Source organism: Aphelocoma coerulescens, chromosome 3 (genome assembly GCF_041296385.1).
Source record: "Aphelocoma coerulescens isolate FSJ_1873_10779 chromosome 3, UR_Acoe_1.0, whole genome shotgun sequence".
NCBI lineage: Eukaryota > Metazoa > Chordata > Aves > Passeriformes > Corvidae > Aphelocoma > Aphelocoma coerulescens.
Window position 1 is genome coordinate 56,328,593 of NC_091016.1, and position 26,320 is coordinate 56,354,912.

General features: G+C 34.6%; 1 protein-coding gene across 6 annotated transcripts in view; it reads left to right on the plus strand.

The window, feature by feature from the left end:
* Window positions 1-26,320, plus strand: part of FMN2 (formin 2) — a 172,901-nt gene that overhangs the window by 116,211 nt on the left and 30,370 nt on the right. For all 6 annotated transcript variants that reach the window (XM_069010364.1, XM_069010363.1, XM_069010362.1 and 3 more), the window contains 4 exons: window positions 1,331-1,390; window positions 1,571-1,691; window positions 11,578-11,670; window positions 26,003-26,054. In XM_069010364.1, coding sequence (XP_068866465.1) covers window positions 1,331-1,390; window positions 1,571-1,691; window positions 11,578-11,670; window positions 26,003-26,054 — 326 coding nt within the window. The remainder of the gene's footprint in view (window positions 1-1,330; window positions 1,391-1,570; window positions 1,692-11,577; window positions 11,671-26,002; window positions 26,055-26,320) is intronic.

Genomic DNA, 26,320 nt, shown 5'->3' on the forward strand with positions numbered 1-26,320 from the left:
ACCTAGTAAAGTACTTCTTGATTCAAGATTTGTCTACTCTAGTCATCTCAGTAAAGACAATGATAAGTAATGCTTTTTCTTGCTCTGTGCTAAACTGGAATTTGTGTGTTACCAGCAATTTTTGGCTTTGGTTAATCACTTCAGGGTTACATTCAAATATCTACTTTTGTTTTCAAGGAAACAATAAAGTTTCTATGGCTATAATGAAAAATCTTACCTGAATGTGACAGATTATGGCAATAATTCTTGACCCTTAAATTGGTTCCTACATCTATGTGATGAGTAGCTGTCAAGATCTTCAATTCTGCAAATGGCAGAAAAAGAAGAGTTGGTTTCCCTGCTTGGTCCCTAACTAAATACACATTTTTTTAGCTGCTGGGGTAGGTCGTGTGAGCAGACTGTTAACCTTGAGTTGAGAGACCATGTCAGCCATTTGCCTTTTTAAATGGGTGGAGGAACTTCATTCTTGCATCCTGGTCTCTTTCTTAAACCAAGGGAGTGGTGATGTGAATGACACTTTAGTACAACATATTTAGAGCAGCTTACTCGAGCTGAACTTTCAAATTGGCTCTAGATCCAATACGTCACTAGTTTTAGAACTCTGCTCAGTAGAAAATGTAGGCACACTAAATTTAGTTTGGTAACTCAAGACTTGAGTATGTAATTTGCTGGAAATATTTTTACTATTAACCTTGCAATTGCAAGATACATTTTCAGTTTATTAGCTACTTATCAGTCAGGAAAGTTTTTACAAAATCCTTTTCTGAATACATTTGAAAATTTAATTCTGTCAGAAATCCTCTTCAAATGGAAGGTTTTCTGCTGAAGTTTCATTAGAGAGATTACACAGGGGAAGCAATGAAGAAGCTCCCTCCTTCACCCCCCAAATTTCATTTATAAAAATAACTTTCTTTGTTTAATTTAACTTTGCTTTGGTTATAGTTATAGTGTTGCAAAAGAACTTGTCTACATGAACCCAGAAACAATTTCTCTTTTCCTTCTTGAAAAATTTCAGAACATAAGGTTTGCAATCAGGTAGAATTAAAAAATCAGGAGTGTGTTCCATGAGTGTTATATCTTTCTTCATTTTATTTAATGATTAAATAGGACTTCACGGTGGGGTTTGATTTTGATTTGGGTGGTTTTTTGTGTGTTTCGTTTTTTGGGGGGTTTTTTTTGTTTTTTGTTTTTTTGTTTTTTTAGTGAAGGGACCAAACCAGCAAAGTATTTTTTTACACTAAATATTTCATTTATATGAATTACCTTTTCTGATTTTTTTTTTTTTTCTGTGAGTTTCAGTAATAAAGAAAACTCTTCCTCTTCTATACAGGACAACAGCAGAAGTCTTCTATCTTACATTGTCTCATATTATTTGCGTAATTTTGATGAGGTGAGTGAAAGTTAAATTTACTCTTTTAAATTCGGGTTAAGCAACCCAACTTACTAAATTTGCTCTTCTGCTGGCAAGATGCAGAAATGTGTACAAATGTTCTCTGTGCTTTCAGTTATATATTTTAGTATAAGAAAAAGTAACAAGCACTATGTAACTGTTCACTTGTGTTTTTGTCAGGATGCTGGAAGAGAACAATGCATCTTTCCTCTTCCGGATCCACAAGATCTCTTCCAGGCTTCACAACTGAAGTTTGATGATTTTCAGAAAGATCTCCGCAAAATGAAGAAAGATTTGCGAGGTACTGAACCCAGATTAAGTGCTAATTATATGTTGCCATTATATCTCTTCTTTTTTTGTTTGTATCATTTTGAGAAATTAGATGACACTGTAAAAATAGTTGTGTATTTTTAACTTCTCAACTACTAGTTTGTTTCTTTAATTTGCTTTTCTATGACTATGGAAATAAAGCAATAATACACAATTTTCTGTAGATAACCTGAAAGAGGTTTTTAAATTAAACAGCATCAAACCAGTTAGGTTAAATCTTTTGTTTCAAAACCAAACCAAAAAACTAATTTAGTTTTTCTTTTTTGCACACTGATTTCAAGTCTTTGACCATAAAAAGCATTGCAAAGTGTTGGACTATGTCCATGACAAAAAAATAATAAGAGGTTTATAACCAGGTCCAAATAGTATCTAGGAGATAAAAAAGTATGTATGACATTGTTAGAGACACTTTAAATAACTGGACTTTACTGAAAAGTAACATGCAAAGGAAGTATTTTTTCTCCTCTTATGAAATGTTTTCTTTAAATGTGTTCAGCAAGCTTAAGATATATTTGCTAGACTTTGATGAAGAACATTTACCATGTATTTCTTAATAACATGGGGATCTAAGCACTAAATTTGTTAAGCAGGAGTAGTTTGCACAAATGATCCATGATCTTCAATATTTTTTGCAAAAAATCTGTGTTAAACTGGTCAGTTATGTTACTGTGCTAGATCTTTGAGGGGGAGATACAGATCAAGGAGTGATCTGCCCATTACTGTTGCTTTGCTGCTTTTAAATGCCATGCCTCTGGAGAGCTAGAAAAGGTTTGGTAATCCATTAATCCCTGATCAACCTAGAATGGAAGGTTCTCTATTAAAACAAAAACATAACATGGTTACTAAAGGGTATCTGACCTTCCCTTCTTGCTTCTATCTATTTTAAATATTTCGAGGTAATATTTAAAGTTGTATCAAGGTCACCTAGTGTGATACTGGGGAGTGAACTGTAGCATCATCCATTTACTGCTCCTGAACAATCTAGAGAGCAAAAATCTCACAATTCAGTCATGAAAACTTGTTTCTATACTTCTTGCAACTTCCAGATAATCTCAGAGCTGAACTTCAAGCTTGCACATGTAGAAGATACATAGGTCTTATTTAAAAAAGATACTTGAATTCAGGTGCATGTTAACGAATATCCATGGGGGCAGATTTTATTCCTCACAAATTTACCAAAAATGTTTTTTGTACATTAAAGGTTAAATATTTTTAGATCAAGGTTGAAATTTGCACACAGACATAAATCTCTTGTGGAATAAATCCACACTGTGCAGTGATCAAAGCAGGGGTTCTGTAGAAATGGAAATTACACGCTTCGATCTGCCTTCAGATTGCAGTTGAATTCTTCCTGTGCTTCCAATCCAACCCTTAGGCTTGAGACTCTATTGCCAGTCTTCTCTGTAGTTAATGGAACTGAAGAATAACTACAAACACCATTGCTGGTACAAACTTTTTGGGGACAGCATCAGTATCTTCATCCTCTCCTGAATATGTCATGACAATTTCAAAACCAGACTGCAATCTGTCATGACTTCTTAATAGTCTCCAGAGATGCAAAATGCTTTGTGGTTTCTTTTCCAAAGAAAAGTGTCAATCTAAATTTAAAACAATTTCTGTTAAAAGATTTTATGACTGCAAGAGCAGTAGAAGTAAATTTTAGTAATACATTAAAAATTCTGGGTATTCTGATAGCTTAATTGTTATAACGATTTCAGTGAGATAGAATAGCTTGTCTTAATGACAATCATTTCTAAATAGAGTACAAATTTTAACAGAATGTGTAAAATTACTTGCAAGTGGTTTTTTTTACTGCATTTACTCTAAGTACACTGCCAGATTTGCTAATGAAGACATGGAATCTTATGAGTTACTAGAGCTATTAAGTGCCTCATCAAATGACTGACAGGAAGAGGGTTGTATGATGCTGAGAAAATTCTGACAAAATTCTAAATGTGAACTGATTAATTGGAAGTCAGTGTGAGTAAATGAGTATTGATTATTCCTGGGAAACACTGACTTTAAAGTCATAAAAATAAATGCCAGAATACATTACTATTTTATACTGAGATGTGGACTGTAACCTTGTACTTATATTCATCAGTAATTAGATGGCAGATTTCATGAGTGGATTTCACCATTTGGTGAGGGTGGGGCATTTGATTTGTTCTTTGTCACTGACAAAAAGAAACTTGCTCATAATATTGATGCAGGCAGTATCACCATTTTAAGGGTATTCTGTTCATGTTAGTTTCAAATACCCTGAAAACCATGCAGTGAGATCATGCTTATTACAATGGGGGAAGGAGGTGTTGGTTCACCTAGGAAAAAAGTCTTCTGCAGATATTTTATTTCTGACTTTGAAAACTTTCCTTGATCATTATTCAAAGGTAAATTTCATTCCAGAAAGATCCTTTAATAAAATTTAAAAAACCCCAACAGAATACCCACAAAGTGGAGGACAGTTATTATTATTAAAAAAAAAAGCTTCCTAGCTGTAACAATAACAGTTCATTTTAGTACTGTTGTATTTTTCCATCCAAAGATGACAGTAATATACACAGAGACATGGAGCTATAAATAGACTTCATGATTCTGTAAAATAATTTTGTTGATGTGCTCTTTCACAGTTTTGAGTTTGGACTTATGTTTGTATTAGAGTTATTATGCTGACTGCTTAAAAAGGACTCGTGATGTTCAAACTTCTGTGCTTTCTTCCCTTTTGACTATCGAGGCTATTGTCCATATTTAAGTGTTCATGAGCTCTATGCCTTGGCAATTTTTAAAATCTTAGAACAGAAAATTTCTTCTAGTATTTCAGGTTAGAAGTGCAAGTCCCAAAGACTTTTAGAATCATACCGTGTCTGTTCCAAGATGAATAAGACAAAAACTTGGTTGTTTTTTTTTAAAATAATACAGCTCTCCAGGATAAAATTTATATACCAGATTTTTTTTTTTTTTTTGTAAGGTAGAAGACCAAAGAACAGGTAGATCCTTTAACAAATCAAGTGAGTTTGGCTCCATCTGTTGCTCCTAGATTTCACAGCTCTCCAGGATTCCCACTTCAGCCTTTTTGACTTCAGTGACATATAGTTTGTTAAGCAACTTGATCTGCTTTTGATCTCTCCTGGCTGTCAGCAACATTCCTTGATGCAGTCATGCCAAGCAATGACTTCTGTTCCTGTGTCATTCCACAGAAGAAACTTTAGCACTTGCCACATGACTTAAATCAACTCACCATGTAAAGAAAATTGGGCATCCAGGGTCACAGGAGCAGTGTGTGACTCTCACTGATTAGGACCTCTGTTATATAACTGTTAGTATCAGTATGTTTTTCTAGACACTTCAGAGTGCTCCAGGCAGAGCAGAAAGATGTGGAAAACATGTATTAATCAAGATTCTAACCCTCTTTGCTCTGACACTCTTAAGGTAAAATTGTGGTTTAGGAACATGTTGGATTTTTGCCCATGAAATTCTTCAAGATGTATTTAGGAAAGAACTAGAACACTAAAATGGCATTGAGAGTTATAAAATTATGGCGAGTTAAAAAATGTTTAGAAGCTATTCTTTGGCTACACATTAGCATTTTAGCCTTACAACATTAAGTTTATTCTTACTAATCAGAAACTAATTCATCACTTGTCACTTATTGCAAAACTTTCACTGAAGCTCAGCTAAAAGGGAATTAGAAACAATGTCAGGCAGAAAATAAATCTCACTAGTAGAAGAGATTAATAGTACAATATGATGCAGATTGCTATGAAGCTGAGTTGAAGTCAGTACTTGTTTATGTGTCATAATGTCATATTTAATATATTTGATTAGTCACTGACTACAAGCAATAATTATGATAATTTAACATTTTTTTTTTAGTAATGCTTTCTTTTCCTATTCTGAGTGTTTACAACTCACTGAAAAGTCTCCATCCAAAGAAGCTAGGCTGTGTGGCCCAGTACATCTCCCTGATTTGGAATAAATGTGACTGAGAATGTTTATAAAGTGTTAAGCATTTGCAGAACACTTTGTATTTTAAAAGTATGTTCCAAGAAAAGCCCCAGAGTATCTTGGAAAACTACACGTTCCCTATTTTTTCAGTGCATCTCACAGTCACCTAAAGTTACCTATTCATGTTGGACCTGCTTGTTGTAGAGCTGTTATGTGCTCTCATGTTTAACACCTGCTGTGTGAATAAGAGCACTGGAAGTACCATAATGTGGGATAGAAAGACTTTTTAAAAGTTGTATTTGGGATGGTGTCAATATGGGACTGAGAGAGTCAGACTAAAATTTTTAAAAATGTATCATTCTATTTGCCCCTTTCTTTCTCACACACATATGTATCCTTGTATCTTTTCATATTCCCAAGTGTTTCCATCAGAGTTCTGATTATGGATCTAAGACACTGGCAACATTTCAATGCCACTTCTTGATCAGAAGCAGGAGTGGTACTTCAATTAACAAACTTGAGCAGCCTTAAGCCATTTATGGCCCCTCTTCAGATGGAAGAAAAGGAAGGGATTGCTCTTCTAAATTTGATTGTCCCCCTCCTTGAGGAGGAGAGGGACAATCTAAGGAGTGATTAATTTTCCAGTTAAGGAAAGGCCTCGAGTATAATCTGGTGATCTATCTTTTAAAAAGCTAAAGTTTGGTGAAATAAAGTGTATCCTAAGAGGTTTTCCAAAAAATTAAGTTTTTTTTAATGTGCTTGTACACTGATATTTCAAGTTTCAAGAGAAGACGGAGATGAAGTAGAGAGAATCGAAGTAGAGAAAAAAATTGTACTCTTTGGAGGTTGAATTCATTTTATCATCAAAAAAATTCTGTTCTAAGACAATTTGAAATTGTGTTTTTGTAATTCTCTGTCAATAGTTTTGATATAAATGTGAATGAAGATATTTTACAATTAATAAATATATATATATAAATTTTTTTTTTAATGATCTGTAGATCCATATTGTGATAACATAATGCCTTCAGTCTTATTATAAAATGCCAAATCACTCAAGGTAATTAATAGCAAAGTGGTTTGGGTCAGTCCTCCAGTTATCTGTACCATTTACAGAAACCTTTACAGAACCTGCCTTTACAGAAACAGGTATTGTTTTAACCATATTAAATCTTTACTTTTGCCTACTCGTTAACACCTGTACATCCCCAAATTCTAGCTGTTTGTTCAGTTATCACAGAAAGGGTTAATTGCTGCAGCTATGCTGCATGCAGACTCCTAAACCTAAACCAGATGTAAACTAAAGCCAGGCTTTCAGTCAATCTGTGAGTCATATTTTACTGTCCTTAAAACTCCAAACAAGGAGCTGTCTATGGAAGCCCTTGAAGACTCAGCAGTTCTTAGTGTAAGTCATTGCAATTCCAAGAAAAATAAATAAAAGAAAATTAAGAGCTCTTTCTGTATTTGTGGCTGGGTTCATCAGAGTTTGTCTTTTGATGAGGCCAGCATTGTTTCCTTTAGATAAAGTCTAAACTTTCTGTTAAAGTCACAGGTTGCAGTTGTAAGGAACCCAGAAAGCACTGAGGAAGTTGAGAAAACAGTGGTTATGTTGTTATATAGTTTTCAGACAAGTAGGACACAGGCACATCTCTTGTGGAAGTCCGAGCACTCAGAATCTCAGAAAATTAAGGACATAATTTCAAAGCTTCCATAAAGGCTTAAAAGCAAAGTCTGTCAAGTCTCAGTTAAAGGTGTCCTCTTAAGTATCTTAAACTATCTTGAAAATCCACCTGACTTCTAGCAGACTTCTATAGAGAAGTATGTGGTTTCTGAACAAGTTAATAAAAACAGCTTAATGAAGCTGTTAATTATTCATCCAAGACAATTCATAAGTCTGCTTGCTTTCTTTTTTATTTTGTTGTTTGGTGTGGGGTTTTTGTTGGTTTGTTTGTTTGCTTTTATTTCTCATTTAGTTTTTATATTTTGGGGGTTTGAAAAGAAAAATCCTGCTGCCCATTGTTACCCTGGCCAAAGAAAATGCAGAAAGTCTGAGGAGCAGCTGGTCATCTGCTCACCCATTTTGTTCAAAAATACATCTTTAATGTTTAGAAGAGATTTGTACTTCCAAGGGCTAAAATTTGGCATTCAACAGAACCAGCTGGGAAATGTGCACTAAAAAGATACTCTGAATGTTGAAAACTTTTTATTTCTCCTTTTAAAAAAGGTAAAGCAACTATTTCTGGTAATAAGACTGAGTGCATTTTACATCACAGAATCACTAACTGAAAATGTTGGTGCAAAGCACAGAAATTTTTTGTCACTTCTCTTTTCTGTATAGATGTCTCTTAAATTATATTTGCTGTTGTGAAACTTCACATGTTTTTAGTAAGGTGAACTGAAATAGAAGAAAAAATAGGTTGAACAAGCTAACACAATAGCTTGAAAAAATACAATTATTTGTGTTTTAACACAGAAATATAAAATGAGGTGAATTCTTGAGATACTGGATACAGCTGGAATTGCTGTAAAATTAAATCTCTAAACTGGTTTTGAGCACAGATTTTCACATCAATTTCCAGATCAGGATCATTTGAGAGACCTGTGTATGTATAGGTAAAAAGCTACCAGTTTGAATTGCCCACAAGAATCCATTTTGCTGCATCTGTGAAAAAAGACATAGAGTTCTCTGCAGCATATGATCTTGAGAGGAGATGAAATTAGATGTATTATTGATCCTTTCCATTGTTTATGTATTGCTTATATGTTAAAATTGGTTTAGAGGGTTGGAGAAAGGGTGTCTCTGCACTTACCAACTTCAGGTTGGGATTTGAGATCTTTGGAAAGTTTGAAGTGCATGATTTGGGACTAGAGGATGCTGAAACCTTCACCTTGCTTCAAAGCAACGCAAAGTTTTTATCTTTATTCCCGTTCGGGCAATTCAGTCTTGTGAGATAAGTTTCTACCTAGTGCTTGGCTTTTGTGACTGCCTAGATGAATCTCATTTGTGGTGCCTGGAATACCTTTCAGTTCTTTCACCATAGGAAAATTTAAAATCTGCTCGAAATAAGTGGAGTTTAGAAATATGCTAATTTTGTCTAAGTTTTTCAATTGTATACACATCTCCTAAAATGAGAGAAAAACTAAACCTGTGAGAACAGGGATGATAAGACCAAGTTTGAGTCTGTTAAGAAACAGCAGACAAGCTTTTGTTTTAGACAAAACTTTTACAAAGTCGTCACAGCAGATCCGCTTTGCCAATGTATTCCTTTGATATCTGGGATGTTTAGCTGAGCTGTTTCATGGAGATAAATGTGTTTTACTATGAAGCTGAAGTTAAAAACATCAAATTTAGAAGGCTGTTTGTATTCTCACATACTTTTTTTTTTCCCCCCATGTTTTTTCTCCATGTTGCTTAGAAGTTATTAAATACTCTTCTGACACAAGCATTTACTCAGTATCTTATTTCCTCATTTGGGCAGAAATACCAGGAACTCTCTGATACTTTGTACTGCTTGCATTTGATCAGCACTTTAAATTCTTCAGTTACAATGAAGAATAGCAATAGCTCATACAAATAGTGGGGGGTTTTATTCTAGTGATGAATTACAGAAAATAATAAATGAGTGCTCTATCCAACAGGTTGTGAAGGGAGACTAACATTCCAGTCTTGGTGATCTGGAGAACTGAGAAACTTAAGAACTGATTACAGACCTCTTAATTCTTTAATGAAGAAAGCATCTGATGAACTAGTTTGTTTTAAGCATCATAATAATCATTAGCATGGTAATAATGACTGGATTTGTTAATTTTTAAGGTCTGAATGCTATGTACAATATTTTACACTCTCTAAAGCAAAAGAAAGGGATTATTTTCCCCTGTTTTTTTGTTTTTAAATTACTTACACGGGGTTTGCAATTAAGGAATAGGGTGACAAATGGACCTGAACTGTTATTCTTCTGAACATCATTGATTTTACTCTTTTCACAGAGGGAGGGGTGTGGGCAGAAAAGAACAAAAATAACTCCACCAAAAACTGGAGAAACAAAGCTACCATTAAATGCACACCCTTTCCCACACTGCACATATGTGCACAAACAAATCAGCTATGGGAGAGCTTCCAGTATCTAAATGGTTGAAGAGGAGACATTTCATTTTGACAATCAACATTACATGGTTTTGTTTCCTATAACAAGATGAATATAAAACATAGAATATCCCACATTTCCTTAAACATTTTGAAATGGGACTGCTTCAAGCTGTTGACATAGGTGTAGGCTAAGATTTTTGTTGGGTATAAGTCTTCATAAGATATATTCTTCTCTCAAATTTGCTGAGAGTTCATGTAAGCTGCAAACATTCAAGAGAGTATAATGCAGTACTGCTCTGAAAAATATTTAATCCATATTCTGGAAAAACGTATGGAATTTTGGTGATATTAAATGTTACGGTAGGTCTGTCGCCTCTTTCAGCTCTGACACTTGTTTCTCCATAAGAGAAAAGAGTAATACAAATCCTATATATTGCCGTTAGAACATCTCCATCTGCAGAATAGTACATAGGTTCTCTATTTCTTCTTCTGTCATATGTTGTTAGAAAATTCATGGTCATTTGGATCCCCTCCGCTATTTCACATGTGTTGACTAACATTTGTTTAAAAATTACAGGCTTCCAATTATGTAGTTATATTTGGTGGGGGATAGGATTCTTTAAAATTTTTAATATCGCTGCATAAGCAGGTTACCTGTCTAAGTAGACACCTTCATGTTTATCTTTCCCCTAAAAGTCTGCTGTTATTATTTCCATTTTGCTCTAAGCTTAAAAAAAAAATAATTAAAATTTTATTTTATTATCACCCTGGTTTTACTCCACTTGTGTGGAGTTACCAGTTATTTGAATCAGTCTGCTTTTCTGTGTAAGTATTAGGATAGTGCTTTCTACTACCTTAAAATATTTTTTAAATGTTAAACAAGTTTTCTGTCTTTAAAGACTTACTAGTAATTCTTTTTTCCTAAAAAAGCCCTGGAGGGTAAGCAAGGAAATATATGTTTTGGAAGATGTGCACTTGAACTGGAAATTTTTAGGCAGAATCCAGCAGCATTGATTTCTGTTGAATGGCAGGAACTTACCACAGCCTAAAGACGTTTTCCCTATAGTGGAAAATGAGTTTAACATTCACCTGAAATAGACTCAGGTCTTCTCTTGACCCAAGTTAAATCAGCTTGGATAGTTGGTGGAAGTATGATAGGATCATCTTACCCACAAATAATCTTTGTGTCAGGGGTGCTTTAGGCCCCAGATTCTCTGTCTTGGTTTCTAGTGCAATAAGAAGCAAGCTGTTCTTCAAGTTCTCTCATAGAGTTCAAGCCATGGATAATGTACTCTTACAATCTTTCACTTTAATCCTTTTACACTATTACTTTTGAAAAATGTAAAACTCTTCAATACATCTGTGATTTTATCAAGTATCAAGCCCTCATCTGTCTTAACTTACTAAATTAAGGTCATTCCTACTGTTGGTACAGGTTTTGCATGTGAACCTTATTTTGATTCAGGCACTATTACCTGGGGCCAGGTATATCAACACGGCCTGGAATCTGAGTTTGTAGTTTTGTTCCCACGCAGTTCTGCCCCTAAAATTTGCATTTCTCCCTCAAAATAATTGAATACTTTTGTTAATTTTTGCTACCACTCACTTAAACTCACACACTGGCCACAAATTATCTGCCTATAAAAATATTTTACTGGGAATATAACTGTTCCTAATTCTATTATCATAGTGTTGGTACTTGTAGTGTGTTTGAGGCGCATATTCCAGCAGTTTCACTGAATATGAATTAAAGTGTTTTTTACTACAGTATACAGATCCATGCTACGATGTGTCATCCTAAACTAATCTGTTACTTTGATTTCAGCATGTGAGACAGAAGCAGCAAAAGTTTATCAGCTATCACTAGAAGAGCACCTACAGCCCTTCAAAGACAACATGGAGCAATTCATTAGTCAAGGTAAATAATGAAACGTCACTTAACCTTTTCATGACATTTCAAAGGAAAGTTATGGGAACAATGTTTATACATTGTGGGAAAGGGACTGTTTATTTTGGCATCATAGAAAGACATGGATTAGTTTAATCAGATGCCACACAGTTCTAACAGATTTGCAAAATGATTCTCTTGTACTGTAGGTGACTCACTCTCTTTTGCATGACAGCAAAGACAAATGCTATTGGCTTGAGTGTGTGATCTTCTAAGTTCAACATTCCAGTAGAAAACAAACTTACAGCCTTTGTTCCTTGAAAAATTATTGAAGCTGGATCTGTTTCATTAACTTCATTCCAATGAGATAATTCTTTTGGGTGCGCCAAAAACATGGAATAAGCCTAACAAAAGTAGTTAAAGCTTTTCCAGATATACTGCAAATCCATATGAAATACTTGGATGTGGTTAATGGTTAACACTGCAAGAGAAAATATATTAGAAATATCCAGGATCAACTGACATCCTGAGTATTAGTAGGAAAACCCTTTGAAAATGAACGGACTATGCTTTACTAGATGTTTCTTTGACAAGATTATAGGAAATATGGATAACTTTAGGTTTTCACAAATGTTATATCAGAACTTGAAATAGTACTCTGCATTGACCAATTCATGTTTTAATACAGGTCAGAAATCAATGCATCAGGGTTAAAGTGCCCTGATGAGTACGTCAATGTAATTGTGACATTTTGCTGCTCCTTCTGCTTTGATATTGCCTCTTATAATCAAAGGCAGACCTGTTGTCTCCTGAATAGGCAAATTGTGTGAGAATTCTGATTCTTGTGCTGATTCATTAATTCATTAGCCTTGACATGTGTTAAAGAGCTACCACTCATAGATATCGTTATTAACTGAATGTGCTTTGTGTTTGAGAGGCTGGTCCTATTTGCATGTGTCTCTTCCTGGTTAGAGTATCCAAGATGACTATATATCCAAACATTTTTAGTGCAGTACCTATAGAATCATAGAATGGTTTGGGTTGGAGGGGACTAGACCAGGCTGCTTATGTACTCTACTATGTACTGATCCATGCTATAGGACTCTCAATTACAGGGAATAAATTGAGCACACCCAATATTTTGAATCATCAAATATGAACTGATGTTTTCTAAGACAAATGTCCACTATCCAAACCTGGCAAACAGGATGTTGTCTCCAGCACAAGTAGGTATGAACCAAATTAAAACTGGATTCTGGTTATGTATATGGCATATAAATATTACAGTAGTGGTATGATTGAACATGTAGCAAGTGCTTTGTATTAGGTTTATGTTATAGTTTTTATGTATAGATAGGGAAAATTCAAATCACAAGTTTTTCTGAAAGATATCACTATTGGCATGCTGTAAATCATGTCGTTTTAACCTTATTGACAGAGTAGGAAATCAACCATGAAGATTATCCCTGGAAGTGTTCAGGGCCAGGTTGGATGGGGCTCTGAGCAACCTGCTCTAGTGAAAGGTGTCACTGACTATGGCAGGGGGTTGGAACTAGATGATCTTTAAAGTCCCTTCCAACCCAAACCATTGTATGAATATATGATTGTATTTCAGCAGACAGCTATCTGTTAAATTTGTGTTTCTTCTTTTAGAAACCATAGTTTTAGAAGTGTCTAACTTCAGCTTGTTTTATGATTTTTGACTATACTTTTCAGAATATAATTTTATATAATCTGTATAGTGATCAGTTTTTGCAAGGATATACAATTTCCTTTGTGATTACATGTCTGTACTTTAGGAGAGTGAGGAAAAAGAAAAAATATATATCCATCGCATCCGTTAAGAACTTTGCTGTGTTCCCATATTAGATGTGTATGTTGTTGGCAAAAGGAGAAACCCATAATGTCAGTAAAAATATCAGTGTCTCATTTTGATAAAAATAATTGTGTATTGTGAGCACAGTAAAGTGTGACTAAACAATTTCTACATTTTTTTAAAACCGTAGGGCCTATTATGAAGAATTCTGTCCCAATGTAAGAAAGACAAAGGTTAACATATAGCAAAAAAGAATCCCTGGTTAAGATCCAAAAATAAAGTAATTTAAATACCTTTCATTATGAAATCCTTTGTTTTTACTTCATGGGATTGAATTCCGACTTGAAAGAGGCCATGTTTAAAGCAGGATTTCTCTTTCCTGTTCAGTGTTTGACAGGCTTTTGATCTAGATATTTTTTCTAAGGGCTTTTGTTGTTTATGTAGACATAATCGATGAGTCTTTTCAGCTAGACTGCACACATGATCATTTAGAAAAACAGAGGGACAATTCTTGGCACCTTTTGGGGATTTTTGTTTATATAACATATGCTCTGGGCAAAGAAAAATCAAGCTTTACATTTTTATCTTTTCAAGTTCCAGTTTCTCTAAAGTCAGAAAAAGTTTTAACTTATAATTCAGATGAAAAGCATTTTTCAGAAGGTTGAATAATTTGGCATGTTTGTATGATGCCTTTTTAGAGTGGATAGCTTGTGTGCATAATGGGACCCAAAAGTTCAAAGTAGCTAGTTACTTGCAGCATATTCACTTATACGTGTTGCTAGCAGCTAAAATGGAAAATGGTTTTCCCATAGGCAAAAAAACTTGCACACCAAATTAAATATCCTTGGCAAGGGGTTAGAAAGGCTCTGCTTTATAAGAATAGTTACTGTCACACACAGATAACTTTGAGTTATGTTACTGCAACTCATCTGGCTGATTGTTACTAATGATGTATTAATAAAAAAAAAACTTTTTTAATGTTAACACTTTTGTTAGAGTCACCAGAGACAAAAAAAGGTTGACCATCATTAGCTTGCTGGTAGATTTTTTCATGTGAAAGCTAAAGAAGGGGAAGAGGCAAGAATGTGTTAGGAATCATGAAGTTTTTAGATGAAAGTGCTAGTGGTATGTGTAATGAAGGCTGTTCAGTATTTGCCTTGCTATCCAAGTCAGTAGCCTAAACAATCAGTATGTGCACTAAAGTATGCAAATTAGCGACAGGATACCAGTCCTTTCTTGAGGGACTTGATGTCTTTGTTAAAATGATCATAATACTTAACGAGATTAAATTACCTGTGCTCTCCTTTCTACATTGGCTTAGTGGATATTGGCAAGCGTGATTTATCCTATGCATTGGGTTTTTGAGGGTCTGTGCGCCTCAAAACCTCCAACAAAATCCTCTCTGTTCTTCCAGGTTCTTTTGCTTTCTTCCACGTTTTTTTCCTCCTCTTTTTCTTTTCATGTCCTCTTTTTGAGTCTGCATACTGTAATCACATCAAATCACCAAATGTATCACGTGGTTCTCTTGTTCTTACAAATGTTATGTTTTTTTCTGAACTTCTACGTAGCCGTAGGGTTTAAAAACGGAAAAATAAATTTAAAAAAAATAGAAAATCTACTTCAAAAAAGGAGATTGAAGAAAAGTTGTCAGAAAATAGAAAACTTTTCAAAAATATATTGTTTATTATTTACTTTGCTATAACCATTTCTCTAAGCATTTCCAATATGTGAGTAATATATAACTATGAAATATAGTAAAACAATTGTCCTTTTCCAATGAAAATTTATTCATACCAAGCAGTAGGGATTTAAAATTTGCATGTCCCCAGTATAGAATATATAGTCACATTTTCTCTCTTTGCGTTATTCCCCACAAGTTATCGTAATTTGAATAAGAAAGATTGAAAGCAAAGCTCTATTTGGGAACCTTGTCTCCATTGTTCCATATGTAGTTGTGGATGCATAGGGATGCAAATACGTGAGAGATCACATCCACCAGTTTAGAAAGCTTCAGAAATCACTTCTTTTCCTGGCAGGAATGAGTCTGACACAAGACAGTGGGTAAATGCTGAGGGTGCTAGTTATCATGCAGTTTGTAGAGGAATTTCATTAGCAGTTAGTAATCCTTTAACCTTGTCCCCACTGGATAGGTTAGCTAGCTCATGCTGAAAGAATTGTGTGTGCATGAACCACAAATGATTCATAGTCCCCAGGTTTTAGCTGTGGTTAATTTTGCAGTGAAAAGCTGTCTCTGGGTGTTTGCTGTTGGGATGCTGTCTAGGCTGGGCATTCTTGTCAGCTTGATAAAGCAGGAAACTTATGGCAGGAGACAGCAGTCATCACTCCCTCAGAGCAGTAAGTTTTGTTTGGGAAGTAGGAAGATTCAGTGTGTTGAAATCACAGCTTTTCCACTGAGATTCTATAAGTTGTGAAAACGTTGCGGACTTCAAATATGAGCAAATCATCTGTCATCATATTCAGAAACCAAGCCAATATAATTAGTTTTAGACTTTAGAAAGAACAGTATTCCATGGGACAAATACAGGCATTGTTTGCAGAAGTAAGAACAAAAATTTCTGATTTTTGGCTATTTCATCTAAAAGCAATGAGGATTATTCCAGTGTAATTTTAAGTTTGGGACCACAGGGTAACCCTTCAATCTTTGGTTCCTTCTAGTCTTATTTTGAAAAATTCTGCCATTTTGCTATTGTAAGTGAATACCAGCACCAGGTTTTGTTCTGCTGGACCCAAGAATATAGATGTTTCTCCAGACCTAAATTCTAGTCACATCCTCATGATCTTACAGAATAAAGATGCTAAAATTGTCCTGTTGGTTGAACTGTCTGTAACCATCTCCTTCTTTTGCCTGGAAGAGCATTCAGAAACCCTTTTTCCAAACTGTTAGTAAATGCATGTATAAGTAAGTCACAGTGAGTTCTATTTATCGCTGCAGCTGCAACCAGATAGTTGGTTATGACTTGTTCTTTTAGGTCAAGCAGCAAAAGGCTGTGCATCATCAAATGATGGATTGTGAATGAGACTGAAGCATCAGACTGTGTCTTGGATATCTGGGTTAAGTTCCTGGCTCCAGAAGTGTTGTAGATGATTGTGAAATGAGTGCTGCTAGGGTAATCTTAATTCTGGCATTTTCTAACCCAGAATGATTGATTTTGCAGATTCCATTTTCTTTAAATATTGCTCTTAAAATTTGATTAATATAAAAGAGATAATAGCAGTACTTAATAATTTTTCTAAAAATAATTTGAGGAAAATATGACTGAAACATGATTAGGAAGATATATGAATGAATGTTTTTTTTGTTTTTATTTGAAAAAATTGCACAGAACATTAAGAGGTTAGATATTAGTAATTTATGTGGAGACACTGACTTTGAATATTTTTATGATTACCAAAATATTACTAAGATCTAAAAATTTTTTTTTTTCCTTTGAGAAGAAAATTTTGGAGAAATCTGAAGGGCAAGAAGCATAAACTCACTAGAACAAGAGATGCAGGAATTCAACTTAAGCAATTTAATGAATGTTTGAATTTTTCTGTTAGTATTCTTTTTGTTGAATTATTGAAGGAGCTTTTAAAACTTGTTCTTTGAGTCCTAAAAGTGTTTTTTTTAATCTCACACTGACATCTTAATGCTGATAAATAGTTTAACGTCAGCATGATAGAAACTTATCCTTACTCCAGATGTCAGCACCTCCATTGGTGTGTGTTTTTACATAATAATCCTTATTCAGATAGAGTTGCATTTGCAACACTAGACAGGCTTCACTGAATTAGCCTCACCTTGCTCCATGAAAGTCCATGAAAGACCAAACTTTTAGACTGGGGCTGCCAGCTGTTTTGTGCCTTTGGCACAGGATCTCATCTAATCATTTTTGTAGGCATCACAGTGGTTTCAGACAGCACAGGTGTGGTAGAGTTAAAAAACATATTTTGTCATCACATGAGGACAGATCAATGTATGAGTATCACAATAGCATGATATAAGTCATCCAACTCGAAATACTCTGAAAAAAATGCCTTCTGAAAAAAATCACCAAAAACATTGGGGATGGGGGGGGGGGCACAAAATAATTCACATTTTAAATCCCTTCTCTAGTAAAAATGTAATCAAATAAGATTCCTTTTATGACATAGTTCTTGGGATGGAGAACGAAAAATAAGAGGACATTAAAGCTTAAGAGCACTTAGGTCCTTCATAAGCCATAATCACAATGGCACATGTTCTTCAGCACTGTGGAGTCCAGGCTTACCAGATGAACAGCCTTCCTTTTAAATCAGGCCTGAATTCTCTTGCTGTATCTTTATGGTACCCAAAAACATATATTTAGTCATAGGTATGCTGTCCAGCTTCACATCTGTTTCCTGCCTAGTCCTGGCCTGATTGAGACCTTTCAGCAGTGTTGGATTTAAGATCAGTAGCAGGGAACATCGAGTGAGGAGCTCAAAGCTGCACATGAAATACAATGCATTTTACTTCTGTGAATGTGACACAAGTTCTCAAACACGATGAATGGTGGCTTAGCCACTTCCTCGGACATGGATGCATCTCATCAGGTCCCATGAATTTGAGTACCTTCAGGTTCCTCAGTCTCAAACCCAACCTTCTCCTTCTTCATTCTCTCGGTCCTTGCCTTTGCCTTCTGTAACTTTGGCAGTGTGGATGGACCACTTGCTGATGAATACTGAGGCAAAAATAACTATCCTGTTACCAAACTGCTGCCTGATGGAGTAAAGGAGAACACAAATAGCAAAATGTGGAGGAAGTTTGCATCTTGGGACACGTCTCAGATAGAACTTGAGATGAGTTTTTTTGGTTTTATTATTAATATAAGATTAATCTGAAAAGTAAATCTCCTTTTATAGTCTTCTTAAGTTTAAAATTTTTTAACTTTTAAGGAAGTTCAAGTTTCTGTCCTTGCTTATTCACTGAGGTTTTAAGTTGTGCTTCCAGAAATCTTGCTCATAATCTATGGAGCTAGCACATAATTTGTGTTCCTGTTGTGTGACAGTCTAGTCATTAGAAGTATAATTGGTTGGAATCTATATACGTGTTTATGTGTTTAACTGATCATAGGTTTTGAAAAAAAGAAACAACATAATTAGGAAAATGTTCAGCATATTGGATGCTCTATCCCAAGTTATCTTCAAGAAACTGGGGTCTGAATTTCTAAATTTAAATGTTCTATTTCAATGTTCTCTTACCTGTATGCATAAAAAGCTTAGAAAATGGGGGAGGGGGTACAGGTATTCTTCATGCTGAAAACCATTTATGAATTTGTCGTAGGAAGTACAGAAGGATGTAAGACTCTTGCTAGGATTCCCAGAAGAAATCCTGCTTTATTCTCTTGTAAAGCTTTCTTAGCATTAATGTACCCGATAACAAGCCATCCAAATGTACTTGGATCTTTGTTCAGTGTAAATAGAAATTCTCAAAACTATAGCAACACAGCTCTAATAAGTCATTGAAAAGGCTTTGTGTCTGTCAAAAAAAAAGAAAAAAAACAACTGGCTCCACTTGAAAGTTACTGGAAAGCACATTCATAGCTAATTATAAACAAATACTAGTTAACACTTTAAATAAAAAGAGAAGAAAAAAGTAAAAAGATTTAGGATGTAGATGAGATGAAAGGATTCTTGTTGCCTTCCATCTGAGATTACTCAGATGCATTCCTGTATTCAATTACCTGAGAAGATGTGATATTCCCTTAAGAGAGTTCAGGAGATCAGAAGGGATGGCAATTTCGTGCATCTCCTTACTCATAGCCCTTTGAAACTGGTTCAGCAGAAATAGCTTAAATTGCAACAGGGATTGGGGCCAGACGGTGACTACAGACAGTAATCACTGGATCAAGATCGTACCACAAACAACAAAAAGTTCTGGTGGAACAAAAGCTCTGGCAGGGTGTTTGAATGCACTTTGAGTAGACTTACCAGGTCTACTTGGAATACATTCTGAATCGGCACCAATGGGTCAACTTGGTTTGTGGCTCTGCCAATCTAGTACATTTACACATAAAGGGCATTGATAATTCTTATTAGTTGCTAGCTTTGAGTCTGTTTTTCTCATCAAATCCCTTGCATACTTAATATCTAATTCTAAGCTTGAGGTTTATGGATTTTGGGTTTTTTTAGGAAGCCGCCAAGCACAAGCCCCTGTCATCATTTAAAAACTAATGATCATCTAACTTTTCTTCACAGTCTTCCCCAAAAGCCACTTCTTTTTTCATAGTGTCCATCTAAAATGGCTTAGTTCTTCCTAGTGCCACTCATGCCCCCAACCACACTAATCGTATTAAGTAAAACATGCAAAGAGAACAAACAACAACAAAATCCAAAAATTGACACAAAACAAATTCAAAAGTCTAAAAGGGAGTGGAGATAAAGGGGGAGGGGAAGAAAGAGACTTTCCTCAAGAGGTTTCTATTGATTCTGGTGTATTTGCTATTCTGCTTTGGTGTTTCAAGGTTTCCCAAAACACAGTCTTGAATAGTATGCTAACTGCCAAAAAAAAATTTCTCTAAGTGTTATTTTGGTGTTTTCTGAGGGTATTTAAAAGTATATATATACTACCAAGGAGAATAGGGAAATTTTCTCAGAAACACTGACAGAGCTCTTGTAAACTTGGACCTTAGACCCTAATAATAGCAGAGGAACTGAATGCTGTTGCTTGTGGTAGTTCATCCAATATTTTCTCTATATCCATTTTCTTTCTGTCCTAGTCATGTGCTTGAGATACCTACAGAAGGTATCCTTGTGGTCTTTTTCAGGCACCTCAGGTCCTCAAGCCTTAATGGAGCTAGGTCAGAAATGACAGGTGAACTGCCTGAGGTTCCATAAACTTTTTAAAAATGTTTTTCCCTCAATTTTGTTTTTAGTTTAAGTTTTGTTGGGACTTGTTTTGAATTTGTGGCTCTGCCAGTGGAGATATATGGTATATTTTCAAAGCCCCAGCTACTATTGCTCATCACCAGTGTGAAAGAAAATATGTCCTCTTTAAAGATCCTTGTAAATCTGCAAGGAGGGTTTGTAGAAATATTATTAATAGTTTTTTTTTTTTCTATAAATTTTGCTGCTTTTTAATAATGTGTATATAAAAGAGGAGCACCATAATCCCAGTCTAAACCAGTTATTATATGTCTTTGAGTTCCCAGTTGTAAGACAAATATTTCTCTTTAGATTTTTTTAAATCCTGTGGAAGAGATGATAGAGTGAAATATCACACTTTCAAACAAGAAATTGCAACAGCTGATAATAGAGACAACAGATGTTATTTGCAATATCTGTCCACACGGAAAATAGTCTGTACCCATAGAAAGAAGATATATTCATGTTATTAGCTTTTTTTAAAGTCAGATTTAATGCACAAGGTATAGTGATTAAATTTGGAGGAAACTAGTAGAGTAAGTTTATTGGCCTGAAAATGAAAGGATACTTGGCAGTTGTCTTTGCATACAGCATGGCTTCATTTCCACAGAGAACTTAGCATAACACATCCAGAATGATCCACTGAGGTCAGAGGGGACAATGTGTGGTCAATCAATGGTTTATATCCTTGCCTTTGAAGCCCTTTTTAATTTAATTTCATCTTCTAGGCTTCTTAAAAAAAAAAAAAAGGACTATTTAGAGAAAAGTGAATTATACTGTTCTGCTGAAGACCAGCATTTTCTAAAATTCCTGTGTCTATTTCTCACATTCAATTTGGTGAGATACATCAGATTTTCATAAATGCATAGGTCACTTTAGTATGTTTGTTCATATATGTTCCTTTGTAGAAGTTTGTAAGTAACACTTGCAGGACTCTAATCAAAAAGAATTGGAAGAGCAAACACATGAAACAATGGCATGTATCATTCTGGGTATATGCTGATAAGGACAGAAAAATTGAGAATTCAGTTAATTATACTTAATTTGTGAGATCTTGTTTGAAAGCTCATTTTGAGCTGCATGAAATGAAGTTTTATGCCCCAATTATAAAACATCAAGTAGTAAATTGAATCAATTATTTTAAAAAGTGATAGAATAAAAATTAGAATATCTGATGAGTAATTTTTGAAGAAATATATATGTCCTATAGTTAAAAGAATTGATAAAAGAGCCTTGGATATAGTACAGTCCTCATGCTTGGTAAGCAATGATGTAGGGAGGAAGGAATGTACTTGAATTTTGACTAAATATATAGTGTTTAGGAAGTATAGACCTTGCTCTAAAAGGAGACCAACTTTAAATAATCTGAAGGTATCTTAATGGAAAAAGTAGGCAAACAGTGGAATGTCATCCAACAAGAAGGCATTAAAGATGCTTTCAAATGAGAAAGGGAAAATATAACTAAATCATTACATGTTATAAATCATTGATAAGGTAGCTTTGCTCTGTGTGAGGTCACTTTGACTCCAAAATGCTGTGGGTTTTGAGATGGCCATGTTTTTCAATATGACCTAAGGTTATTTTCCAATTATATTATTTGAAGTAGATTTTTCAGAATATCTTTGCCTTCAGGATTATGAAAGCTGCATGTAAAGCCCTACAATATATAGAGTGTATGAAGGCTGACATATAAAACTGTTACCTTTGGTGAGTGATGAATTACACAAAATAGAGGGGTTCGTATTTCCTGGTATGATATAGTCTTTAATAGATTTGGAACAGTGTATTTGGAGGTACTTCAGCAAATTGGTGTCAAGAATCAATAAAAGTTTTTAGCTGGGGGTCTTAGAAAAGATGATGAGCCAATAAAATATGGAATATTTGGGAAATAAAACTAACCCAAGAGCAGAAATTCCTACATCTGTCAGAAAACCTGCAAGCAGTCACTGCCACATTAGCTAGTGGATTCCAAATAGATATGAAAACAGATATGGATACTGCATGACTACAAGATTTCTTTTAATGTTTTTCAAAGGAAATCAAATAATATTCTGAAATAATCTTATTTCTTGAAGATAGAGAGTAATTGTAGTGGCAGAAGAGAGTGCTCAGATATGGTCAGCTGCCATGATATCCCTGGATTTATCTAATTCTTCTAATATTGACCATTGATATGTTATGATTGCTGTGGAATGGGTATGGATATTCTTTTTTTTATTATTTCACCTGTTGTAGGTGGGTTTTTTTTTGTAACAGGAAGTACACTATTCTGCCCTGAATGTTCTCCCAAGGTGGACACCTTTTAGCTGGCATTTGGCACTTAATGGATATATGCCAAGAATGAAGAAGCCAAACTGGTGCCTTTCATGCACTCTTTTTACACCTGTGATGAACTGCTTGGGAGGAAGAAGTGATAATAAAGATGCATTATATTGAGTGAAATGATAAAGTATAATGCATCTTCAGCTGGATCCACCATAACTACATTTTTTTTCTTTCCCTACTCAAAGAGGAAAGCTAAATTGGAAGCAGTTTACCAGTGGGGTGATTAGTACAGAGCAAAGTACCTATAATCACTAATACCAAGAGGTAATATTAGTGGCCCATTCCAGAAGTTATAACAGTCTCCAGCTGTTTCAATGCCTACAAGTTATTCCATTGCATCCAAGTGATAATAAGAACTCTGTCATTTTTATAACAGGAGGCTTTCTTCCCTGACTGATTAAATTTCACTGGATGTCTTCAACTAGCCATTTTCCATAGCTCTTGGATGTTTACTGTATACTAGTGCAAAAGCAGTCATCTGATTATTTTCTTTGGACAGGGACAGATCTCTGAGTGTATATACCATATTTTCTCTTTCACTGGTCCCACCTGTGGTCTTGTGGAATCAGAATTGTTTTCATAATGTCTTTAACTTTTTCTGTCTAGAAAAATGATAATGCAAAAGGGTTGAAAATTAGATTTTCACCTGAATAACATTTTTTGATAGCATGCGAAATGTTTAAAAATATCATCACATTTGGAACAAACTACAAGGAAATTCTTCTTCAGAGAAAATTCTTTTCCTTGCAAGACTCTGTTTAATACCAAGTGGTGATTTGATGCAGGATGAAATCTCTCTCTGTGGGTATAGTAGCTGCCTTATGCATATGTACTTACTAGAACATATTAAAAAAAAAAAAAAAGTGCTATTACATGCATTTCTGCCATTCAGGGTTTCTAGAGTTTCTTTTCATTGTGTGATACCAATTCTCTATGAATTTATTAAAAGTATATGTACCAGAAATAATTTGGTTTTGTTTTGCTTTAATTTGTTTTTCTTCTTCTCTGGACCACAATAACTTTCTTTTTTAATTGAAAGAAAACTTGTGCCAGAATGGGGATATTCTGACATGCTTTGATAAGCTTAGGATAATATGCTTACACTCTTTTGAAAAATAAATTGTGGAATATTTTTTCCATTATTGGTGTGTAAATAATTGTTTGTAAACATGTGCAGAACAGTTGAAATAAAGAAGAAAGGACCTAAAACAAGGCAGGTCTAATGATATTCCATCCCACCAATCCTGGAAATGATAAAAAAATTTATATCCTAAGAATGCGATATATGTATACAAGACTGTCATAGGATGAAAGATGCTAGCCTCTGTTTCTAAGCATTGCTTCAGTGAAAGAAGTCCAAACTGCATTTTTCAGTAATAGAATTATTTCTTTTAAGCGTTGTATCCACAGATACTTAGTGATTGTGTTGATGCAGAATTAGGTATTTGGTCTCATTTCATTCAGAGAGTTTGTGCACAGCTTCTTCTCTTTTGAACAATATGTTTTTACTGGTAATACCTTGACCTTCAGGACTGAAATATGAAGAAAAAAAAAGTATTAATGAAAATCTCTAAAACCTGCAACGTTTCACCTGGTTTCTTACCCAAAGTGATGCAAGGCTTTCAAGAAAAACTTCAAGTCAGCCCAAATTCACTCATCACTGGGCTCAACTTCACTCAAAAGGGTTGTGAGCCCTCACAAACCTTTTGAAGAATCTGGGCCATGTTTCAAGTCGGTATTGAAACCTGTAATCAGGCAGGATTCACGTGCTCTTCAATTTCCTTGAGAGCATTTACCCACCTCTCCCTTGAGTTTTCTGTGGTTTGCTGGGATTTTTTTTGCTTTCAGGATAACAATGGTAGAGCCCAAGTAATGATTACTAAATACAATGTTTTCCGCTGCAAATATCCAGGCACTGGTCACCCTACTCAGCAGACTACATTGCTACTAATAAAAAGTATTTGCAGCCCTAGACAAAGCTCTGGTCATTGTTGTGACTGGGGAAAGTGTAAGGAAACTCTATTTGTATATCTTTGCTACAGATTTCACACACCCATTTGAGTGCATGTTTGTAAATTGCTGTTGATTGAAACATTGTAACAGAAAAACAGCAATTATCTTTGTGTCCTAATTAAGCCATTGGTTTGCTCTTTTTCGACAAATTTAAAATCAGGATTTTCTTTTTCAAAGGCACTGTATCTATGATGTAGAAAAATAATTTTAATGGATTATTATTGTAGAGCTATGTAGGGAAAGTGGAATAAAAAATAGTTTAAAGGTTTCTTCTTTTTTACATTTCTACATGAATTTTGTACTACTGATATTTGTTACCAGGACAGTTTTAAGAGCCTTTTCATGTTCCAAAAGCTACTGACTCTTGGGAATCCTAAAATTCTACATGCAGCTTAACAGGCCAGGAGTCTAGCAGACTGAAAAGGGAATCAAGCACCAACTTAAAAGAGCTTTCTGCTAAAGCATGCAGATCTTAAATGAGATTTAAGTTGTGCTACCTGAATGACTGCATAAATATAAATTTCACCTAAGCACATGCACAGAGCAGATTGACAATTGCTTTGCACATTGGTGATGCCTAAGTTAATGTGCACGTTCTTGTAGATTTTTTATTAAGTATTCTTTCACTGATGTAAGTTAAGTGAAATGTGCGCAAAAAAATTATGAGAGAACATGTGGCAAATAGATAATTTTTTCTCCAATGTGTGGGAGTGAAAGTTTCTTACTTGTAATTTCCTTCACATGATCACCAAATGATAATATCTTTCATATAAAACCAGTCATGTTTTCAATATGTGCCTGCTACAGCTCTAGCACTTCACTAATGGATGCGTGTACAGGGAGTGGGAAGAGTTTTCATTTGTCAAGCAACTTGTAGAAAAACTATAAGGCTGACTCTTCCTGCTCTTCACTCAGCTTTTCCTCCTCTTGGTAGACAAGTTCCCATATTATTTAAGTTTTTGGAATCATTATTTAAGATCTGTTTTTAAGTCAAATTTCATTACTTGATTGTTGTTTATATTATTATAAGACTTTTTTTTTGTTTTTTAACTTTCAAGTATTTGCGTTTTGTGTTGATTTCTTTTTGTGGTTGTGGTTTTGGATTTCTTTTTAACAAGGTTATCAAAATTTGTGCAGTTTTGGTTTTGTGGTTGTTTGTTGAATGGGGGAGTTGGTTGGTGTTTTTCTTTCAGAATTGATCTACATGAGTATATCCTCAGGTGGTTTCAATATATTTTACACATGACATATTTAAAATTAAAATTATCTGGAAACATCTCTATTTTTCACCTTGTTGCTAATTATTTGATTGTATTTTTACAGCCAAAATAGACCAAGAAAATGAAGAGAAGTCACTGACAGAAGCACATAAAAGGTAAGAAAGAGCAATGCAGTAAAACCTTTCTTTGAAAAATATGGTTTTGTAGCAGTTGTTGTATTGATAACCAGTATTACTGTATTTTTGAATATTGATAGAAATCTACTCATAAAATGAAGTGATACTTAGTTATTTTCAATTTTAATTTGACAATGAAGAAAGATTGAAATTCTATAAACAAATATTGTACATTACTCCTGTCTTTCAAAAAATGCATTAATCTTATGTAAAAATAAATTCAGCATGTACCATTTGGACTGAGG